The sequence below is a fragment of the Chanos chanos genome, chromosome 7 (genome assembly GCF_902362185.1).
Source record: "Chanos chanos chromosome 7, fChaCha1.1, whole genome shotgun sequence".
Lineage (NCBI taxonomy): Eukaryota > Metazoa > Chordata > Actinopteri > Gonorynchiformes > Chanidae > Chanos > Chanos chanos.
The window spans coordinates 7,925,164-7,944,327 of record NC_044501.1 but is presented as its reverse complement, the minus strand read 5'-3'; the positions used below and the strand labels follow the sequence as shown (position 1 = coordinate 7,944,327).

Sequence of the window (19,164 nt, the reverse complement as noted above, 5' to 3'; positions counted from 1 at the left end):
ATAGACTCCATATATCTGTACATAGAACTCTCCATCCCAACCATTCAACAGAAAGCACACATGCCTTTGTTCAATTTGGTGTAATCTCTACCCTGAATATCATAATAACAATGATAAAAAAAAAATGTTTTTTTTAAATATACGCAGTACAATGGACAAAAAAAAAAAAAATCAATTTAAAAGAAAAAAGAAAAAAGAAAAAAAAAAACAGCGACTTTTGGTACTCTTAAACATTTCAAGACACAATGTGTCCACTCTGATATTCTCTCACTCACACCATAGATCAAATATGAGGGAGTAAATCACTAATACAAGACAAACAAGAAAAAAAAAATGACAACAGAAATCTCAAATCAATACAAATGACGCATTATCATCACCATCATCATCATCATTATCATCATCATGAAATCAACCAATAACAATGATGAAAATTATATAGGTTTTTTTTTCATATTGCAAATAGCAGATTAAAACAAGTCAGAAGACATACAAGGCAAAAGTGTGTCTTTTCCTAAAAACACAATTCAACATTTTGCAGCAAAAAAAGGTACAGAATATATAATAGAATATGCAAAAAAAAAAAAAAAAATCATAAATAGAGTTGTGTGTCCCTGCCCCCCCCCCACCCCTCCTATCCGAACCAAAGTCAAAAATCAATAGCAGTTACATCAGAGACCATTACATGCAACTGATATCCTTACAGCATAGAACAAACTAAATTCCCCAACTACCAGCCCCACTGTACCCGTTCCCTCCCCGAAACCCTCCCCAGCCCCACCCCAATACAATCCTTAAATAGTTGTCAGCTCATTTCAAAAACAAAAACAAACAAACAAACAAACAACAACAAAAAATAAAAAGTCGGGAAAACAAGAAAGAAAGAAAGAAAAAAAGTTTCTCTTTCTATTGATCTTAACACTCTCTCTCTCTCTGGACTAGCTCAAGGCATGATGTATGTCACCCACACGAGGAGGAAATGAACATAAAACACACACACACACACACACACACACAGACAAACTGTGGGTTGGTTAAGTCTCATCTCTAACTCCAGTTTCTCCATATGCATGTGTCTATACAGGAGGCTAAGGGCAAAACAAGCTGACATGATTTTGACAACTGCATAGTGAATATTTGGTATACTTACAGATGGGTTGCCATGGCCAAAAAAAAAATAAAACAAATTCAAAAGATGCATGTTTCCCCTCATACACTGTAACGGTGCAGTACACACACACACACACACACATCTACATATCCCAATAGGGCAGTGGCTGACACACACGCCCAGTCATACTGGGGAGGTGGGTTAACATGGCTAGTCAATGAACCTCTCACTTATTTTGGTGTTTGGCTTGTGTGCTGCAGCCGCTCAGAGAAATGGATAAAACAAAGTCATGTCTGATTTTAAACCCACGCATACACACACACACACACACACACACACACACACACACACACACACGCACGCACGCAAAAAAAAAGACCTATCAACTTAGGAACTGTTCAGAGGAACCAAAGTAAAGAATAAAATCAAATGTATGCAAAGAAGAAGTGTCATCGCCTTTCCAGGGTTTTAAAAAAAAAAAAAAAAATTACACACACACATCCTCTTAATGCACCTAAGATGTGTGTGTTAGCGTATGCGTGCGTATGTGTGTATGAACATAATGAACCAAAAAAACCCAAACAAAACAAAAAAGCAATGGAACACAGTAAGAGACTGGAGCCTAACACACAGCACCGATAGAGAGATTTCTCTGCTTTTTACTAAGATTTCACTGACAGCTGTGACTTCTTCAAACGAATTCTTTTGGTTTGAGAATCATCTAAGACAGAGAGAGAGAGAGAGAGTTGAGTGTGTGTGTGTGTGTGTGTGTGTGTGTGTGTGTTTGCATGGCTAGACTCTATGACTGACAGCTTTGTTCTAGGCTGTGTTTGAAGCACCAGTCTCTCAGCAGTTTCTCCTCGATCAGAACTGACTATTCTAAGTGGCCTCACTAGCTAAAGAGAGATGTCAATGTCACGGTAATTTAATAACCATCATATAATTATCGTTGTTTGTTTTGTTTTTTTTAATCATGGTAAATAACAGCAATAATAATAATAATAATAATAATAATAATAACAACATTTTCTTTACTCAGATTTTTTTTTTCCTTGATGACACCTTTGGTGTATAACGTCACGGTCATCTTTGACGAGGTGTACAGACAGGGCGTGCGACAGACAGACAGACAGACAGACAGACGGCAGGATTCTGGACTAGCAGATCTAGTCTCAACTCTGTACAACTTTACAATGAAAGCACTGTACAACTGAGAGATTCCTCGAAGAGTCTGGCGGATACCAGGGGCCGGGGCTGAAGCGGACAGTTTAGTGTACCCGCACTGCTTCACAGACTTTGGGGGGGGGGGGGGGGGGGGGGGGGTGTGTCAGAATAACGTCGAGTAGAAAGGTCAGCTGTTCGTGTATCAGTATATTAAAATGATCAGCTAGCCAGGCTGGCTACACTGAGGAAAAAATAAGCCAATCCTGGCCTATAAAAGACTGATCTGGATCTGGATGAAATATTAGCTCGTGTTGTCCACCCAATACGAAGGTAAGGTTTGTCGGAGCGAAAAAAAAAAAAACACCAAACAATACTCTTTAGAGTCGAGAGAATGAGAAGGACACGTCCAATACTTTAACATTTAGTTACCCTGGCACTAGCTAACACTGTGCTCAGAATTTTCACCAGCCCCAAAAAACAGAAGAGATCCGTTAAAAGACAAAAACAAAAAAAAAAAAAAAAAAAGAAGAGAGACGCGAGAGCAGTAAACTCTGGTGGGTTTGAACGGCGTGTGGTGATGTGTATGGGTTTGGGAGTTGTCGTGTGAGGGTCACACGGTGACAGTGCTATCACTGCTGGGTATTACGAACTGAAAGGTCTCATCCTACATCCACCACAGGACGGACAGACAGACAGACTTGGGCTAATTACATATTCCTCACGGTGAATGGAGCAATAGTGAAATATAGTACAAATATATATAGATAGGTCGACTCTATGATTAGTTAGTGCCTCAGACCCGTGTTCTATCCAAAGTCGTGAGGGGTGAATGAGTTAGACGTGTAGTGCCATTCTACTGGTGAATATATCTATATCTATCTCTATAAATGTATATTTATTTATTTATTTATGATACATACGCTCCCTCACTCGTTCTTTACCCCTTTTCACTCTCCGTCTCAAAGCCTGCCGTTTTTTCAAACCAACTTCTCTGCTATTTGGTAAATTATGTAGACATTGCAATATTTCTTGTATTTGGTTTCTTTTTTTTTTTTCAAAAAGAAAAAGAAAAAGAAAAAAAAAAAAAAAAGATAAAATTGTCCTTTGGGGAAAATAATTGACAGCAGCATCTAAAGGAAAAGTAGCAGCAGTAGTAATGCAATAAATAATAATAATAATAATAATAATCACTATCATAATAGAATATATTTAAAGAGCAAAAACAACAGCAACAAATCACTCTATTTCGTCTCTAAGATCAAAAACTGGTACATTGGTTTAAACACATGGAAAGCTTTTCTGCACTGTCCAGCTTTTCCACTGCAGTCATCATTAAAACCCTCTCTCTCTCTCTCTGTGTAACCTACTCAAAGGCCTTGGCTTAAAACACTGTTCCCACTGTTAGCATAACCACCGCGTCCCTTTTGTTTTAAAATGACACCTCATCTTCATCTTTCACTCATACTTTCTTTTCCATCTCTTCTCTCCTCCTGCTTCTTACCCCTCTCTCTCTTTTCTCTCCTTCACATCCTTAAAAAAAAACACACCTTTAACCGCAACGCTTCACTATCACAACGTACCGACACCCACCGCGCTGGCTCCTCCACCTCTCTCTCTCTCTCTTTTTTAATCATGCTTTTTTTTTCTATTCCTCTCTTTCTCACTAGCAGTAATTTGGCTTATAAAGCAGAGTGTCTGAGTTTCTCTGAGGCTTTGGCTCTGCAAATATAACTCTATTTCTTTCACAACTGACTTCAGCGAACCAGTGAGCGTAACTGAGAGCAGTATTTATGGCACAGAACCAGTGTCGTGTTAAAAAGCCTTTCTCGAACAAAACAAAACAAAACAGAACAAAACAAAACAAACAAAAAAAAGCTTTGGTTTATGGGATCTCTGATTCTACCTGAAAAAGAGCAGGATAGAGAAAGTGAAGTGATAAAAAAAAAAACGAAAGGGTAAAATGCCAATAAGAAGAAAGAATGAAGAGAGATGGTTATGGGGCGAACGACGTGACTTTGACGGAGGTAAAATTAGTCATTTCGTCTTTTTAAATTTGTAATGAAAGTCGCTCGAGACCGGCATTTTACTCCAAAAAACCTGTTCTCCCCTTCTTCACCTACTCTTTCTTTCTCCTCATCACTCTGTCCCCTGAGTTCTCTGCCGTGTTCTTCCTCTCCACTACCCATCTCTCACAGCCGGGTGATGACTCATCACACCGTCAACCCCCACCCCCCCTCTCCTTCCTGTAGTATCTTTTTCTTTTTTTTAATCCTCTGTCTTTTAAAAAAAACGTTTGTTTTGGCGAACGCGCCGTGACAGGCACCCGTATTCGACACACGATCAGGTCTTCATCGTCAACCACTTCATCTCTCTATTTCTCTCTCTCTCTCTCTTTCCATTTTACAGCACTTCTCCCTTCTCCTGAGGTTCACACATACACAAAAATAACCCTACAAAAAAACAAAACAAAAAGAGGTCAAATCTAATTTTTTTTTAGATTTTCATTTTCCAGCAAATTGGAAATCTTAGATGACCAATCACATACTAAGCCATAAAATGTGTCTAAAGGTCTGTTCACTCACAAAGTATCACTAATGCAGTGATAAATCCTATATGTGTACGTATATCTCTATATATGTGTGTGTCTATATATATGTGTGTGTGTGTGTGTGTGTGGGTGCGCGCACGTGTATGTTAGAGTTTGTGACATCTGATTCTCTTGTAACGGGATCAACTCAAGTCAAGTCACACAGCTATTCAGATGAAAGTCACCTTCTTTTCTAATGGACTCTGCTCTTTCGCTTCATCACAAAACGACCTTAAGGTAAATGGCTTATATAATGAGACAGGGTAGTGCAGATCTGTGACGCATCAAAGTCAGCTCTGCTTAACGGAAAATAACACACACACACGCACACGCACACACACACACACACACACACACAGACAAAACACACACTCACACCCACAGTTCGGCTCAGTGTGCTCAGACTAGCCTGTTCAGGGTCCCTGAGTTGGGGCCTGCGGTGTAATGTGAATTAGGTTACACTTAGTGACTGATCTGAGAACAGAATATGAGTGAGTGTTTGAACTGGACTATACACACACACATGTGCCTAGACACTGTACAGAAGCCGACAGCTTGTAAGGACAAGTGTACACAAACGCTGAGTATATGAAGGCATGTGAATTGGAGAGTGCTGCATTTGACACTGCTAACTACTACGTCCGTCCTGTTAAAAACAGTGGATGAGTCATTAGTCTTTTTCTCTCAGCTAAAACACCAACGACCTGTCCGCCACTGTCTGTCTGTCAATCAAAAAAGGGACCAAACAACCTTCCGCTCCTCCACTCCAATCCTCCCTCCGTCTCTCTCTCTCTCTCTTTTGTCTTTCAGTCAATTGTCCATCACGTAGGTTACATATCAAACTCCATCCGTCTGTTCATTCATGCATCTCTCCTTCCGTCCGTTCATCCCTCTCTCTCTCTCCCTCTCCCTCCTTCTCTCTCTCTCTCTCTCTCTCTGGCTACCTGCTGAAGAGAGAGTGGAGCTGGTGTTGGCTGTAACACTGACTACTGCGCGGAGACTCGGTTCGCTCCATCACCGTCTGGAACCAGCCGGCCACGTCCACCTCCTTTACCTCATAGCGCCGGATGAAACTGTGTTCCTGCGGACGCAAAGACACGGGCCCACGGGGTGAATGACAGCAGCGAAGGCCAATCAAATTCAAACTCTTGGAACGCAACGGGACGCAGCCAGAAGGCCGTAAAAAAAAAAAAAAAAAACTGCTTTACGACATTGCCTACTAGAACCAAAATGTAAATAAAACTGTGATATCAGTGGCAACTAAACAGAACTAAAATTGGTTATTTAGTCAAGTCCATGCGCCGCTCAGTGTGTAACTTAAGCTAGGCCTCTGCCACAGGGCCAAGATGAAAGTCTACAAGAACGACACACTGATTGAAAACATATGCCACATGGTTTTAGATCAGAATGTCGAATATGTTTGCCTTGTCTATGTAAGGAATGGAATTTGAAACAGAGGAAAACCGACTTACAAGCAGCTTATGGTATTTTGGCCTTTTTCTGTGATCCTTTGTGAGACTGTGGATGGAGAGAAAAAGAAACAGAATGAATTTGGTAAACAAAGACCACTCATTGTGAGGGTGAAATGGCGATATATCCAATGGCAGCAGGCCCAGGTTTGTCTCTTTCAGTTACATGGACAGGGAAGAGGATGTGAAGGGTTGGATTTGTTCTATCTATACAAAATTTACAAGGAAAGTTCTTCCCACAATAGAGGCCAAGGCTGCTGATGTGCGTTGTCAAAGTGTGCATATGTTATATGTTTACATGTATGTTACATGTATATACGTTTAAATTTACTCAGCGCCCTCATCCTTGATCTGATCTGTAAGCCTTTGCTTGACTTCTACATGCCAACACTCATTTTTGCCCACAGATCCTGTGAATTCTCAGACGATGCACTGTGTGTGTGAGTGTGTGACAGGGAGTCTCACCAGTCTTTGACGAAGGACTGGAAGTCCAGGGAGAAGCCCATGCTGAGAGGGAGCAGGGGCGGGTCCTCCTGCAGCACTTTGGTCAGAACCTCAAAATCTGTCTTGCAGTTCTTATAAGGGAACTGCCCTGTAGCTAGCTCCACCTGCAGGAAAGGAGGACCAATTGTAGCTCAAGCACGAACCGACCAGCGGGAGAAATGCTTCCTGAAGCAGGCGGCTTTCCGCACCACAGGATAACAGCATCATTAACAAAGCCACCTCAGAATAACAGTATTATTAACCAACACTATTCCTTGCCTGTCAGAGGTTTTAATTACAAAACAACACAGGTCTTTAAACGCGATTCCCGGATCATTCTGTTTAGTTTGGACGTCAAGAAAAGCCTGTTATTAAACAGCACTGGTAGGGAAGTGAAGCTGTGTTGTTAGGTCAGATGTCTAACCGTGAAGAGGATACCCACCAGAGAGATACCCAGGCTCCACACGTCAGCTCTGATGTCATAGTCCGGCTTACTGGGATCCGGAGGATCTATTCTTTCAGGCTGAGGGCACACAAACACACACCCATACAAATCACACTCATGTTAACACATGCAGAAAGCAGTGTCTGACTTCATGTGTAGTGTGTATTCACAAGTATATGTGCGCGTTCATGTAACTTTGTGGTTATAAACGGTGTTCTCTGTAAAGGTTAGCGCGGATGAAGAACGTTTGCGTGTGCATCTAAACCGTCGTGCGTTCGTGTCTTGACTCACGGCCATGTAAGCTGCGCAGCCAGCGCTGCGAGTCTTAGCCTTGGAGTCGACCAGGCGTCCGCTGATGCCAAAGTCGCACAGTTTGATCTGGCCTTTAGCATCAAGCAGGATATTTGAGGGCTTCACGTCTCTGTGGATCACACCATGCTTCTCTTTGAGGTACAGCAACGCCTTCACTATCTACAGAGAGAGAGAGAGAGAGAGAGAGAGAGAGAGAGAGAGAGAGAGAGAGAGTGTTTGTGAGAGAAAGGTACATGCCATATGAGAGACAGACGGAGAAGGAGGGGGAAGAGGAATAACATATTACACATGTCTGAAGTGGAGAGTGGTACAGTGTGATAGAATACTGCTGATGTGTTTGGAAACTGTGTCTAGGTCATGTAATCGCGTCCTCATGGGAGCTGTACTTAAGGTTTTTGGGGGTACGGAAATGCATTAAACAATCATACTACAAATACAGAGTCCGAGACAAAAAAAAAAAAAAGATCCAAAGACTTCCATTTCGACAAACAAAGTATGTCATATTAATTCATTTGATTCAGCTGTGATGGGGGGCTATCACCATAGCAACAGAGCAAGGACCTTTGTGAGATGGTTTCGAAAGTCTGCGCTTATCAATTCGAGAGAGAGAGAGAGAGAGAGAGAGAGCGAGAGAGAGAGAGAGAGAGAGAGGGGAGAAGAAAAAGTGAAGACAACTCACTGCCACAGTCATCTTTCCCAGAATGTACTCAGGAATGGGTCCCTGGATCCTCTTCTTCAGCTTCTCAGCGCACGTTCCCATCAGCTCCATAGCGATGAACACATCCGTCTGCGGGGGAGAAGGAATACACTGAGCAATCACGGCACCTTTTTTTTTTTTTTTTTTACTCTGCATCAACTCCGAATTAAAGTTAACGAGTCCCCACAACACTCCCTTTCTGTTTTATTTGGGTGTACATATAAAACGTCTGGCCCTGAAACGAGTGGTGACCACAACTCTGTGGTACTGGTTGAGCCAGAGGGAAAGGAGCACTGGCTCTGTGTGTGTGTGTGTGTGTGTGTGTGAGAGAGAGAGAGAGAGAGAGACTCACGTTGGTGACTATAGCGCCATAGCACTGGATGATGTATGGGCAGTCATGGCTCTTGAGAACCACGTCCAGATCCATTAGAATCCTCTTGTTCTCATCCTTGTTACCCGTTCTCCTCATTTGCTGCGGAGATAAACACACACACACAGATGTGAGGCATAAACAAACTCCTTCCCACTGGCTCCGCTAAGGCAAGGCAGTGTAATTAGCACAGACGACTGTAATTAAACAGCACGTTTAATGAAGGATTTAATGAGACTGGAATTAATGAAATACCAAATTATACACACTTCACTTAAAAAGAGACACAGACACAAGCACTGACTACTTCGCTATAAAGCAGAACAGAGATGGCCGTATAGAGTCGCCTGTCGCGTAGAGTTGAAGCGAGGCGCGCTGTTGATGACGGACTGATGGTAAGACAGATGGAGAGAGTTGACTAACCTTGACCGCGATGACATGACCGGTCTTCTTAAAGCGGACTTTAAACACCTGACCGCAGGTTCCGCTGCCAATCTCCCCCTCATTGATCAGGTCTGTCACTTCAGCCGGATACCGCTGAGGAGGGAAAACACACGCACACATTTCACACACACACATTTCTCACACACACATTTCTCAGATAATACTGAAAGCAAAGGAGTGACAGTACCCACTGCAAAATGCTGAGTTAAGACATCACGAAGTGTATGTAAGTCATAACAGGGACTGACAATCAAAGAGAGAGAGCGTTCTGATCGGTCGTCCTCACCTGTCCGTCAATCTTCAAATAACCCGTCTGTTTCATGATCTCCTGTAGTTTCTGGTCAATCTCCGCACTGCACAGACAAACATGTGTATCAACAGAGCTATCTGTTTCTGTGAGAGAAACAAACATGGCTTGTCTCATGCAACTATGAGCGTGTCTGTGTTTTTGTGCTTATGAGAGTATATAATTTGTGTTAATGAAACACACTGTGTAAGGGGACACGTGTAGGTTTTTCAGGCTTTCCTGCAGGCAACAGTGTAATGTATGCATTATGAGTGAGTGAGAATATGCAATGTATAAGTGTACGGAAATGCAATGCGCATGTGTGGGCGCGTGTGATTATTCTGCAGGCTTTGATGCACGCCGTACTGCAATGTAGTGTGAGTGGATAGGAAAAAACAGGGTGATTGTGTTTGTGTGTATGTCTGTGTGTCATACTTTTCTGTTAGGCCATAGGGCGATGCATAGAGTGTGACAGCATGTGATTTTACAGGGTGTGTGTATGTGTGGGTCATACTTTTCCATACTCTTCTGTTAGGCCGTAGGGCAATATACAGAGTGTGACAGTATATGAATTTACAGGGTGGGAGGGTGTGTGTGTGTCATACTTTTGCAGACTTTTCTGTAGGTCGTAGGGCACCATACAGAGTGTGAGAGTATATGAATTTACAGGGTGTGTGTGTGTGCGTCATACTTTTCCAAACTTTTCTGCAGGCCGTAGGGCGGCGTGGGCAGCGTGAGCATATGGCGAGGTCTGCTGGGATAGGTGTGGTGCTGAGGTGAACTCTCAGAGGATGAAGAACGACTCCCTCCGTCATTGGCCAGTGGCAACTGCAGAGCTGAGGAAGAGGAAGAGGAAGAGGAAGAGAGGAGGAATGGACAGAACGAGGGAGAGGGGGCGGTCAGAGAGGCAATGCTCTGTGGTACAGGCTTCTCCATCACAAAGCCGTGTCTCAGCTAACGATCCAATTTCACTACGCTATATCTGAGAGGTTATTCAGTTTCTATGCCCAGATTTGCCCAAGTGTTAAATCATTTTTAAATCATATTTCACTCTGTTGTTTTGTAAATTGCCCTCTGGGCTGGCACCTACTGCACGCCTGGCTGGCCTAGAAGGGGTCTCCTCTCTTTGTGGTCCTTCTCAAGATTTCTCCTATTTTTCCCTAACGTCTGGGTTTTTTGAGGAGTTTTTTCTTGCCCGCTATGAGGATCAAGTCAGGGGGTGCCACCCTGCTCTGTTTTGTTGTAATCCTGTGGGCATGTAAAGCCCTTTGAGACTGTAAACAGTGATATTGGGCTCTAAATAAACTTAAACTTGAACTTGATTGTGCACTTAGAGATATTTAAAGCAAGTAGGTTGTGGTTTTCCTAATAAATGTAATACTGGAAATGTAGAAATACAGTTTAAGAGGAATTATCTGCTAATCTGCAAATTCAAAAGACTGCGTACTATTTGTGAATCTTGGCATGTAGATTAGCTTTGAATTCTCACTGATCTGGATGAAACCACTCATATGCATATGGTGCTTTAGTTAACTAACAGGTTTACTGCAAGGTCTGCCTCTCCTTATCCGTGCACTGGGAAAGCTAAAACTGGCATCAAAGACATGTCGACAGAGAAAAACCCTAAATTAGCCAAAAAAGGACATGCAATAGCAGCTGTTCATTTGGTCATCCACAGACCGAAACCACCGTTCAAAAGGGAACTGAAAGTTTCACATGCCGAGGTCACAAAGATTAAACACACACAAACACACAGAGGAAAACAACCAGCGTCACAGCCGTCCTGAGTTAGTGTTAGCGGTTCCCAGCATGCACTGGGGCAGAGCACGCTGGGTGAGAGCAGAAGACAGTGACGACGACCTTCGAACTCTCTGAGTTGTGCGTGCGACGGAAAAACTGCTGAAACTGTCTTAGAGCATCACCACACTCTTATTTGGGATGAAATTCAAGACTGTGTGGAGCAGATCAGCATTCCTGACATATTGTTTGATTGGCTGTTGAATGATGCGAGGAGTTCCTCAGACTTGGGAATACTCGTTTCCACGGACCCGGGGATCCTGTTTGGCACGAGTCTTCGGGAATGCTCGGCACTCGTTACGATAACACATCATCAAGGCGTATGCATAAATGACATTAAAAGTTAAAGTAAAGCGTGACAGCGTGGAATTGATAACCTGAGACATAAGAACGTAAAAAGGTGACGAGAAAGAGAGAGAGAGAGAGAGAAAGAGAGAGAGAGAGAGAGAGAAAGAGAAAGAGAATGTGACAGAGTGAAAGCACTGCACTGTGAACTGCTTCCTCTGTTTCAGCCACCTGCTCACTGGAGAGAAACAGTTAGTGTGGTTAGTTAGTGGAGCAAGACCCGTTGTGTAGTGGAAAACAGCCTCCGCGTGTGCACAAACACACACACACACACACACACACACACACACAAACACACACACACACACACACACACAAACGCCTGCATCCAAATGGCCAGCACGCAGACAGACTGAGAAAGACAGGCAGACAGAGAGAGAGACAGGAGAACTGCACCGTCATTATCAGCATCTGGTCTAAGACACACATGGCTCTTCAGCAAAGGATTACACACTCTGACACTGAGCGGACTACCAGACGACGACAACAGTCAGGAAAAACGCCACGCGTGTGTGCGCGCGTGCAAAGGTGAGTGAGCAGGGTCAGACAGGATCGGAGGAGAACAGGGCAAGATCGGACCAGCCAAAAAAAAAAAAACCCCGAGAGGAAGGGACCGCACGCACACACACTCCAGCTGCCCTGCGTTTGTGTCCGTGTGACCGCAGCGTGCAGTTTAAAGTCACATCATGCACAGTGGATCTCCATACAGCAATACATGTTAATATCCTCATTCTCTCTATCACACACACACGCGCAAACATACTGCTCTGCCACTGGGACTAGCACAAAAGAGAGGGGGGGGGGGGGAGAGGAAGAGAAGAAATGAGTGGATAAAGGGAGAGATGGAAAGAATGGGCTGATACGATTGATGTACTAAAGAAGAATGAAGTGGGCAGAGGGAAAAAGGTCTTTATCTGTTTTGGGGGGGTTTTTTCCCCTAAGGTCGAATTTCTAGAGAAGTGTTTGCATAATCAGAATGTCGTGGATTATTCCCAAGGTCTTCTAAGTCATTTGAAAATCAAAATTTTATATTACATTAATGTGTGACTGTGAAATTAAGCTTTTCTAAAACACACTAAAACAGCAAAAATGAATTGTATAGTTTTACGCTTGCTTCAAATCATCATGGGTCACAGAAGTTCTTATAGGGTTCCCAGGGATTCAAGAAAAAAGTCCTAAACAGTCCAAAATAACCTGTTTATTGCTGCTAGCAAAAGACGTAGGTAAAGGTACTTATAATTATGCTTATATTTCCCAATTTGCCAATACTTGACCTTACGTTTGTGCTTTTAAAGAAATGAGTGAGAACATGCGATTCTACAGGGGAAAAAGGTGCCAGAGATGGTGACATGCACGTTCAGAGGTAGAGAGTGAAGTGAGAGAGTGGTGAAAATGCATGGTGGGAGAGAGAAGGGAGTCTTGGGGCAGATGAAAAAGAAAAGAAAAACAAAAAAACAAAGGATGAGTAAAAAAAGTTGAGGAGGAGGAGATCAGAGGAGCAAAGAAACAGGGTGAAGTGAGAGCGAGGCCAAAAAACAAAAAACAAAACAAAACAGATTAGACAGTCATGTTACGGACAGTGTTTACATTTCTATGGGGAGGAGAGGAAACATTTGATTAGACAGAACTATAAAAGAGAGAGAGAGAGAAAGAGACAGACTTTTAAAGGATGGAGGGAATGCGACGGTTAGGAGAAGGACAGTGAGTGGATGAGGAGAGAGAGAGAGAGAGAGAGAGAGAGAGAGATGGTACAGTGGCAGGAAGCAATGGGTTGGATGATACCTGCGCGCTGGGAGGGGGCTGGAGCAGGACTGAGCTGGATCACGATGACTAGACATAGAGGAGAGAAAACACACACACACACGCACATTACTACAGAGTCAACTATCTTACTCTCTCTCACACACACACACACACACACGCATTACTTAACAGTGAACTACCTTACTCACACACATACGTGAATCACTACACAGGCAACTACTTTATTCACACACACTAAAACAACTTCACAGATCTGACTTAACTCGCAAAAAACAGCCACAATTCTCTTCCTCACGTACCAATAATTAGTAATATGAGTGTGTGTGTTTTATTCACACACATATTACTAAACATTCACAAACAAACAGAACTATAAAGTCAATCACCTTACAAACAACTCTGTTCTCTAGGATGTATGTGAATCACCTAACCACCTTTCTTTTTTGTACACACATACACAACTACACTTTTTTTTTGTTATGTTTTCTGTTACGTAAAAGACTCTTTACCTGTTTTTCTCACATGGGCCTGTATGTGAACGTGCATACGAACACTGCTGCACAGTGAACTGCTACCTTCCCAGTCTCAATGACACAGACAGAGATACACACACACACACACACACACTTACAGTAAACTTCCTCAATCTTAAGTCCCGACACCACTGTACAGTGAACGACCTGTTTTCGCCCCCCACCCCATCACACCACCCACACACTCACACATACTCACTCTGACGTCAGAACACCCACAGATACTCTCTGTCTACTAATGCGAACCTCCAAACACATTATCCAATCATAAACCGTCTCAATCTTACACACGCCATACAGAGAACCTGGGCCACCCACGTGCACTATGTTCGGAACTGTACACTATAGTATTCATACACGCAAACAGCTATAAATTAAACTGCCACCACATACAGAGAACATACTCACCAAGTATTAAAAAAGTAAACTTCCATGTTTTGTAAACAGCTGAACATCTCCACAGAAAGCATACATAACAGTTTTACTCTGCGCTAACTAACACGCATAAACTGTTATTAAACCAAGCATTTAAAATACAGAAAATATTGACAAGCAGATACCTCAAATACACATATAGCAATGCCATTCAGCAACCTCGGTAACATCGTCCATATCTTAAAGTGACCACCTCAAGTTAGGGACCGCTGGTTTTGGAGCAACGTAATGTCTTATTTCGATATAAATATTTCATGTCTTCTTTCAAACTCCTCAAGACTTACATTTAGCAAGAGATGAGAGGTAGTGACTGTCGGTTGCTGAAACTATCAACGAACATTCACACAAATTTGAAAGGAGAGGGGGGAAAATGACGCAAAACCAACGGTCATTTGATGTGCTCGAGCAGAACTCGAACTGATTTTGGGTTTAGGGTCAATGTTGGGGATGGTCAGTTAAGTGTTCAGGATGTCAACTAACTACCACCACAGTAAAGCAACCATTTAAGAGACACGTAAACTACAGTTCACATCAAAACAGTGGGTCGGCGAATTGTCGAAAAGATACTTTTAAATAACGAGAGTGCACTATACGTAAAATATATGTTTGTATCCACCTCTTGGCGCTGTACCAAAATCAGTCACCGATACACCCTTTAGCAAAGTGCACCGGCAAGTTTAATCAATTCATCACTTTCAAGACTCATCTACCGGTGTCAGTTGCAGTAAATCAACACTGCACCGAAGAGTTATGTCTCTTAAAGCATGGCAGCCATAAGTACCTTTGAAATCTTTCGGTTTAACGTTAACTGGATCGACTATACATCAATATTATCTTTATATGATCACCAGTTCAGAGTTCTGATTTTAGCAACCCCCCCCCAAAAACGCTTATTTCTATGGTAACCACCAAATGACACATCTGTGTCTAAAAGCGAAAAACGAATAGGCCATAGATTACATGTGAAGATAGAAAGACATTGCGTGTAGAACCCGAGTACAAGGCTTCCATTACTATTTATTATAACTTGAAGCCTTAGCTTATTGGATACCTTGAACACGGTCACTTATACTATGTTTCATAACATGTCAGGTGGTTTAACACTGAGAATGACGAGTCGATCGGATATATCATTAATTACGCAACATGAATACGAATAAATTAGGATGTACATATTTTAACGACCCGTTTATTTTATGTGATTCACAATTACAGACTGACAGGCGATAGATGAGGGCCTGCTAATTCTCGCTATGTTAGCTAACTGGCTAAACCCAGAGGATGGATAAAAACCGTATTTAGGACGTAGATAACATTTGGTGACCACTTCAGCAGAACTTATAAAACACGAATCCATGGCTTATTATAATGTCTAAGATATAGCTGAACTTGTAAAAACATTTAAACGCCAGTACAAAACTGTTATTCGATGTAAGTCGGTGTTTGTTTATACATGTAGCCTGTTAGCTTAGCCGGTTAGCTAACAGTGCATCTCAATTACACCTCCCCTCCCCTCCCTCTCTCCGCTGTCTTCTCAATCCTTTCTCTGGCCCTCGAGTCTCGTTTTCTGCCACATTCTCAGCACTTACTTGGCCTTGGGCGCGAACGTTGTGGACTCATGTCTATATTGAGGTCAATTCGTCTACGGGCTTCTTTATTTTCTTGCTTCAATTTCTCCTCGATTCGGGAGAGTCTCTGTTCCAGCGACGACATCTTGAAAAATTAAAACACCATCGAGTGTCCTACACACAATCCCTCCCTCTAGTGGTGACGATGCATGTAGGGACAGTGGAGGACCCACAAAATCAGTGGCGCACCATAGCCACTGTAAATTGTCCGTGATGTTGAACAGCTGTAAATTCATATAAAGTTTATCGAATAGTTCGTGAGTCACACACAGATGGCGATACACTTTGTACATGAGTTTTCTAAAAATCAGCACTCACCGACTACATTTTTAAAACATGCAGTGCCCACGTAAAACAAAACTAATCTGAAACATAATTTTTCTTTAGAAATACAAAGGCGTAGTTCTCCCAGACCGACAAATACATTAACCTGTGGGTATACACTAACAAACCATTTGTCCTTGTAGATCAGAAAATTACATTTGTCAGTCGACTCTTTGTTTACAAAAATAAACACACTGACCACACCACAGTAATTTCCTGGAACTTCTTTATAAATAAAAACGTATCTCATACTTGCATGTTTTGTATAATCGTACACAAGATAAGCATTCTTGCAGCCGGACTAACAACTAATGTCAAATTACGAACGAGAGAAATAAAGACTGTCAGATTTGTTTACTGGTCTTAAGGCAGATGCCTCTTGACTGTGCAAGTATGTCTGGGGGTGATGCATGAACAATTATGAGGTTTGAGTCAAGAACTGACCGGACTGATCTAACAATTCTGCAACAAAGCTTCACAGTGTGTATGTGCGACTTGACATTTTCTGTAGTTCCTTTTCTGTGGTTAATACTTTTTCTCATATCTTTTTCACCCCTCTCCGTGTGTCTGTGTGTTTTCCTTTCCCTGTAAGGTTCCTTTCGTGCCAGTTAAAACTACGGCTATGGTAAGATATATACCGTTTGCTTCTATGTAAAATCGCCTCTAGGTGGCACTACTATCTCTCATGTCCCGTTTTCGTACAGCGCATTCCTACTCGACTATCCTCTGCAACACGGCCAGTTCACAGTTCTCCGAATACAGTCTCTAGGAAAAGACCCAATTTTAACAGAGACGGCACAACGTTAAGTCTGGAGTGCAGAAACCCGCTTCACAGCCAAATAAGGGAAAGATCTGAATTTGACAATTCTGACATGATTTCATTGGTCGAGGACAATGAAATGATTGTGCCGTTAATTCTAAACTGTATCATTTTTCTTCTGAGAACGAACAAGGTAAGGTCAGTTGGATACAACAAATCAATGTGATAGCGTGTATACTTACATAAAATAGCTTAAGTTAGAAATCACCCTTGCACCAAAACCCCACACAAACTTCACAGAGTGATGTTTAAAAATGAATTAAAATACGGATACAAAGTAAAAGAATAATAATAATTAAAAAAAAAAAAACATAGTCCACAGTTTCTCCTTCAATGAATCGGTCTCCAACGCTTCCATCCACGTCACAGTCCTTTTCAGTCCAAACCAAAAGATAACCAAAACATCCACTGAAATAGCATAAGAAAAAAACCCACAAGAATAAAGAACACCCTTCAGTGATGCAGTGGATCTGATGCGATCCATTGCTATTAAAGGGGAGTCGAACAGTGGTTACAAACCCTCAAAAGAAACCATGCAATTTGACCAACGCAGTAAATGTAGTTCTCAGTTTCAGTGAATAAATGTGATTTGGAATTAAAACTTGGATAACTATGAATTTATAACCAATTCACAGAGCAACTCACACATATCTCCATGCCCCCCCCCCCAAAAAAAAATCTGTTGAATTTTCTAAGTTGGTAAAGTTTTATATAACCTCTCCCTTCTCTTTGTCTTTATAAAGTAGAAGACACAAACAAACAAACAAACAAAAAAAAATTGCTGAACTTTGTCAAATAATGTTTTTGAAATATTCACAGCATACTTTACTTTCACAAAATCTACCCAGAGTATATAAGCTTCTTTTTTTAAAAAAGATACAAAATGCATTACATTAAAATGCATACATTAATTACATACATTAATTGTATTTTTTTAATGATGTACAGTATGCAATATATGACTCCATATTAGTGATCACATCAACCCTAAAATAACTTCGAACATATACTTGACCTTAAGTGTGTGTTTTATCGCTTGTGAGGCATTCGTTTCAGTATCTGTCCTCATGTCCTCCAAAGGCCGTTTGACAGTTTTAGATGAAAAACCCTCTCTCACAGGACTTCAGTATAAATTTAAGGCATCACTCCATCCACCAAGATCCTCTTTCTAAACATTTTGTCTTCTATTGTACATCACAGTGTTTTTGCAGAAAAGTCTCTTCAACCTTACACAGGCGTTCCTCTGGACCTTTGGTCTGTGTGCCATGACAGACAGGGAGAGGAGAAGGGTTTACAGAAATACAGTAATGTTTGGCTTAGCAAAGAGAGAAAGAAAAAAGAATGAGTGTGAGTGAGTGAGTGAGAGAGAGAGAGAGAGAGAGAGCGCATGGGAGAGTGTGAGGAGGTGGTTCATGCTGGTTTGAAAGTGAATTATGATGGGTTATCATTTTTAACAAATCACACCCATCCTTGCCCTTCATTACACTACAGCCGGCATGAACAGAACTACACTTCCCATCATTCTCTTGTCAGACCATCCCCAAAGTTTTACACAAAGGCAGCAGAACTGAAGGCTGACCGGTGACCGACAACAGCCGGCTCCTTCCACAGAAATATGGTCAGCCTTTCAAACTGCTCTCTCTCTCTCTCTCTCTCTCTCTCTCTTTCTCACTCTTCAAACTGTTTCTCAGTGTCAATATGTTTGTCACTCCCTCTGAATCCTCTTCCTGCCGTCACAGCATAGAAACACAGCGGTCTGTTGTGTAGTCTTACTCTGATAGGTTAATCACAATTTGTCCTTCTCATTACGTCAAGGCGGAGGGGCAGACCGTCTGCTCTCTAGTCGGGCGTATGGCTCTCCCATTGGTCAAATCTCCTCTCCTGGCAGTGACAGATGAACTAAAAAAAAAGCTCCCAGAGACTTCCCTGCTCGACAGTTAGCAGAGGTCGGAGACGTAGTCGAAGTCTCGGAAGCTGTCCTGGTCCTTCCGCGTGAGGAGGCGCGGCTCCCGAGGGGGGGTGAGAGTAGGGGCCTCCGTCGTAAACTCCTCGTCAAAGTTACTGACATCCTCTTTCCCTCCAACGGTCGGCAGGAACGGAGGGGGGAGCTTCCTTAAGAGAAGAGCCTCCCAGTCCATTGTCTAAGAGAG

The 19,164-nt window shown here is 42.2% G+C and overlaps 2 protein-coding genes across 2 annotated transcripts in view; both read right to left on the bottom strand.

Annotated features, from left to right (window-relative positions):
- Nucleotides 1-5,802: 5,802 nt before the first annotated feature.
- Nucleotides 5,803-15,955, bottom strand: map2k7 (mitogen-activated protein kinase kinase 7). The gene is made up of 11 exons (XM_030780456.1): nucleotides 15,832-15,955; nucleotides 10,060-10,204; nucleotides 9,369-9,435; nucleotides 9,062-9,175; nucleotides 8,621-8,740; nucleotides 8,251-8,358; nucleotides 7,551-7,730; nucleotides 7,257-7,337; nucleotides 6,797-6,939; nucleotides 6,335-6,380; nucleotides 5,803-5,943 (listed from the first exon to the last, which is right to left on the bottom strand). The coding sequence occupies exons 1-11, from the start codon at nucleotides 15,953-15,955 to the stop codon at nucleotides 5,803-5,805; spliced, it is 1,269 nt and encodes a 422-aa protein (XP_030636316.1).
- A 2,720-nt stretch (nucleotides 15,956-18,675) lies between these two features.
- pkn1a (protein kinase N1a) overlaps nucleotides 18,676-19,164 on the bottom strand; it is a 14,026-nt gene continuing 13,537 nt past the window's right edge. The window contains exon 22 of the mRNA XM_030779810.1: nucleotides 18,676-19,155. Within this exon, the coding sequence (XP_030635670.1) occupies nucleotides 18,952-19,155 (204 nt within the window). The 3' untranslated portion in view covers nucleotides 18,676-18,951. The remainder of the gene's footprint in view (nucleotides 19,156-19,164) is intronic.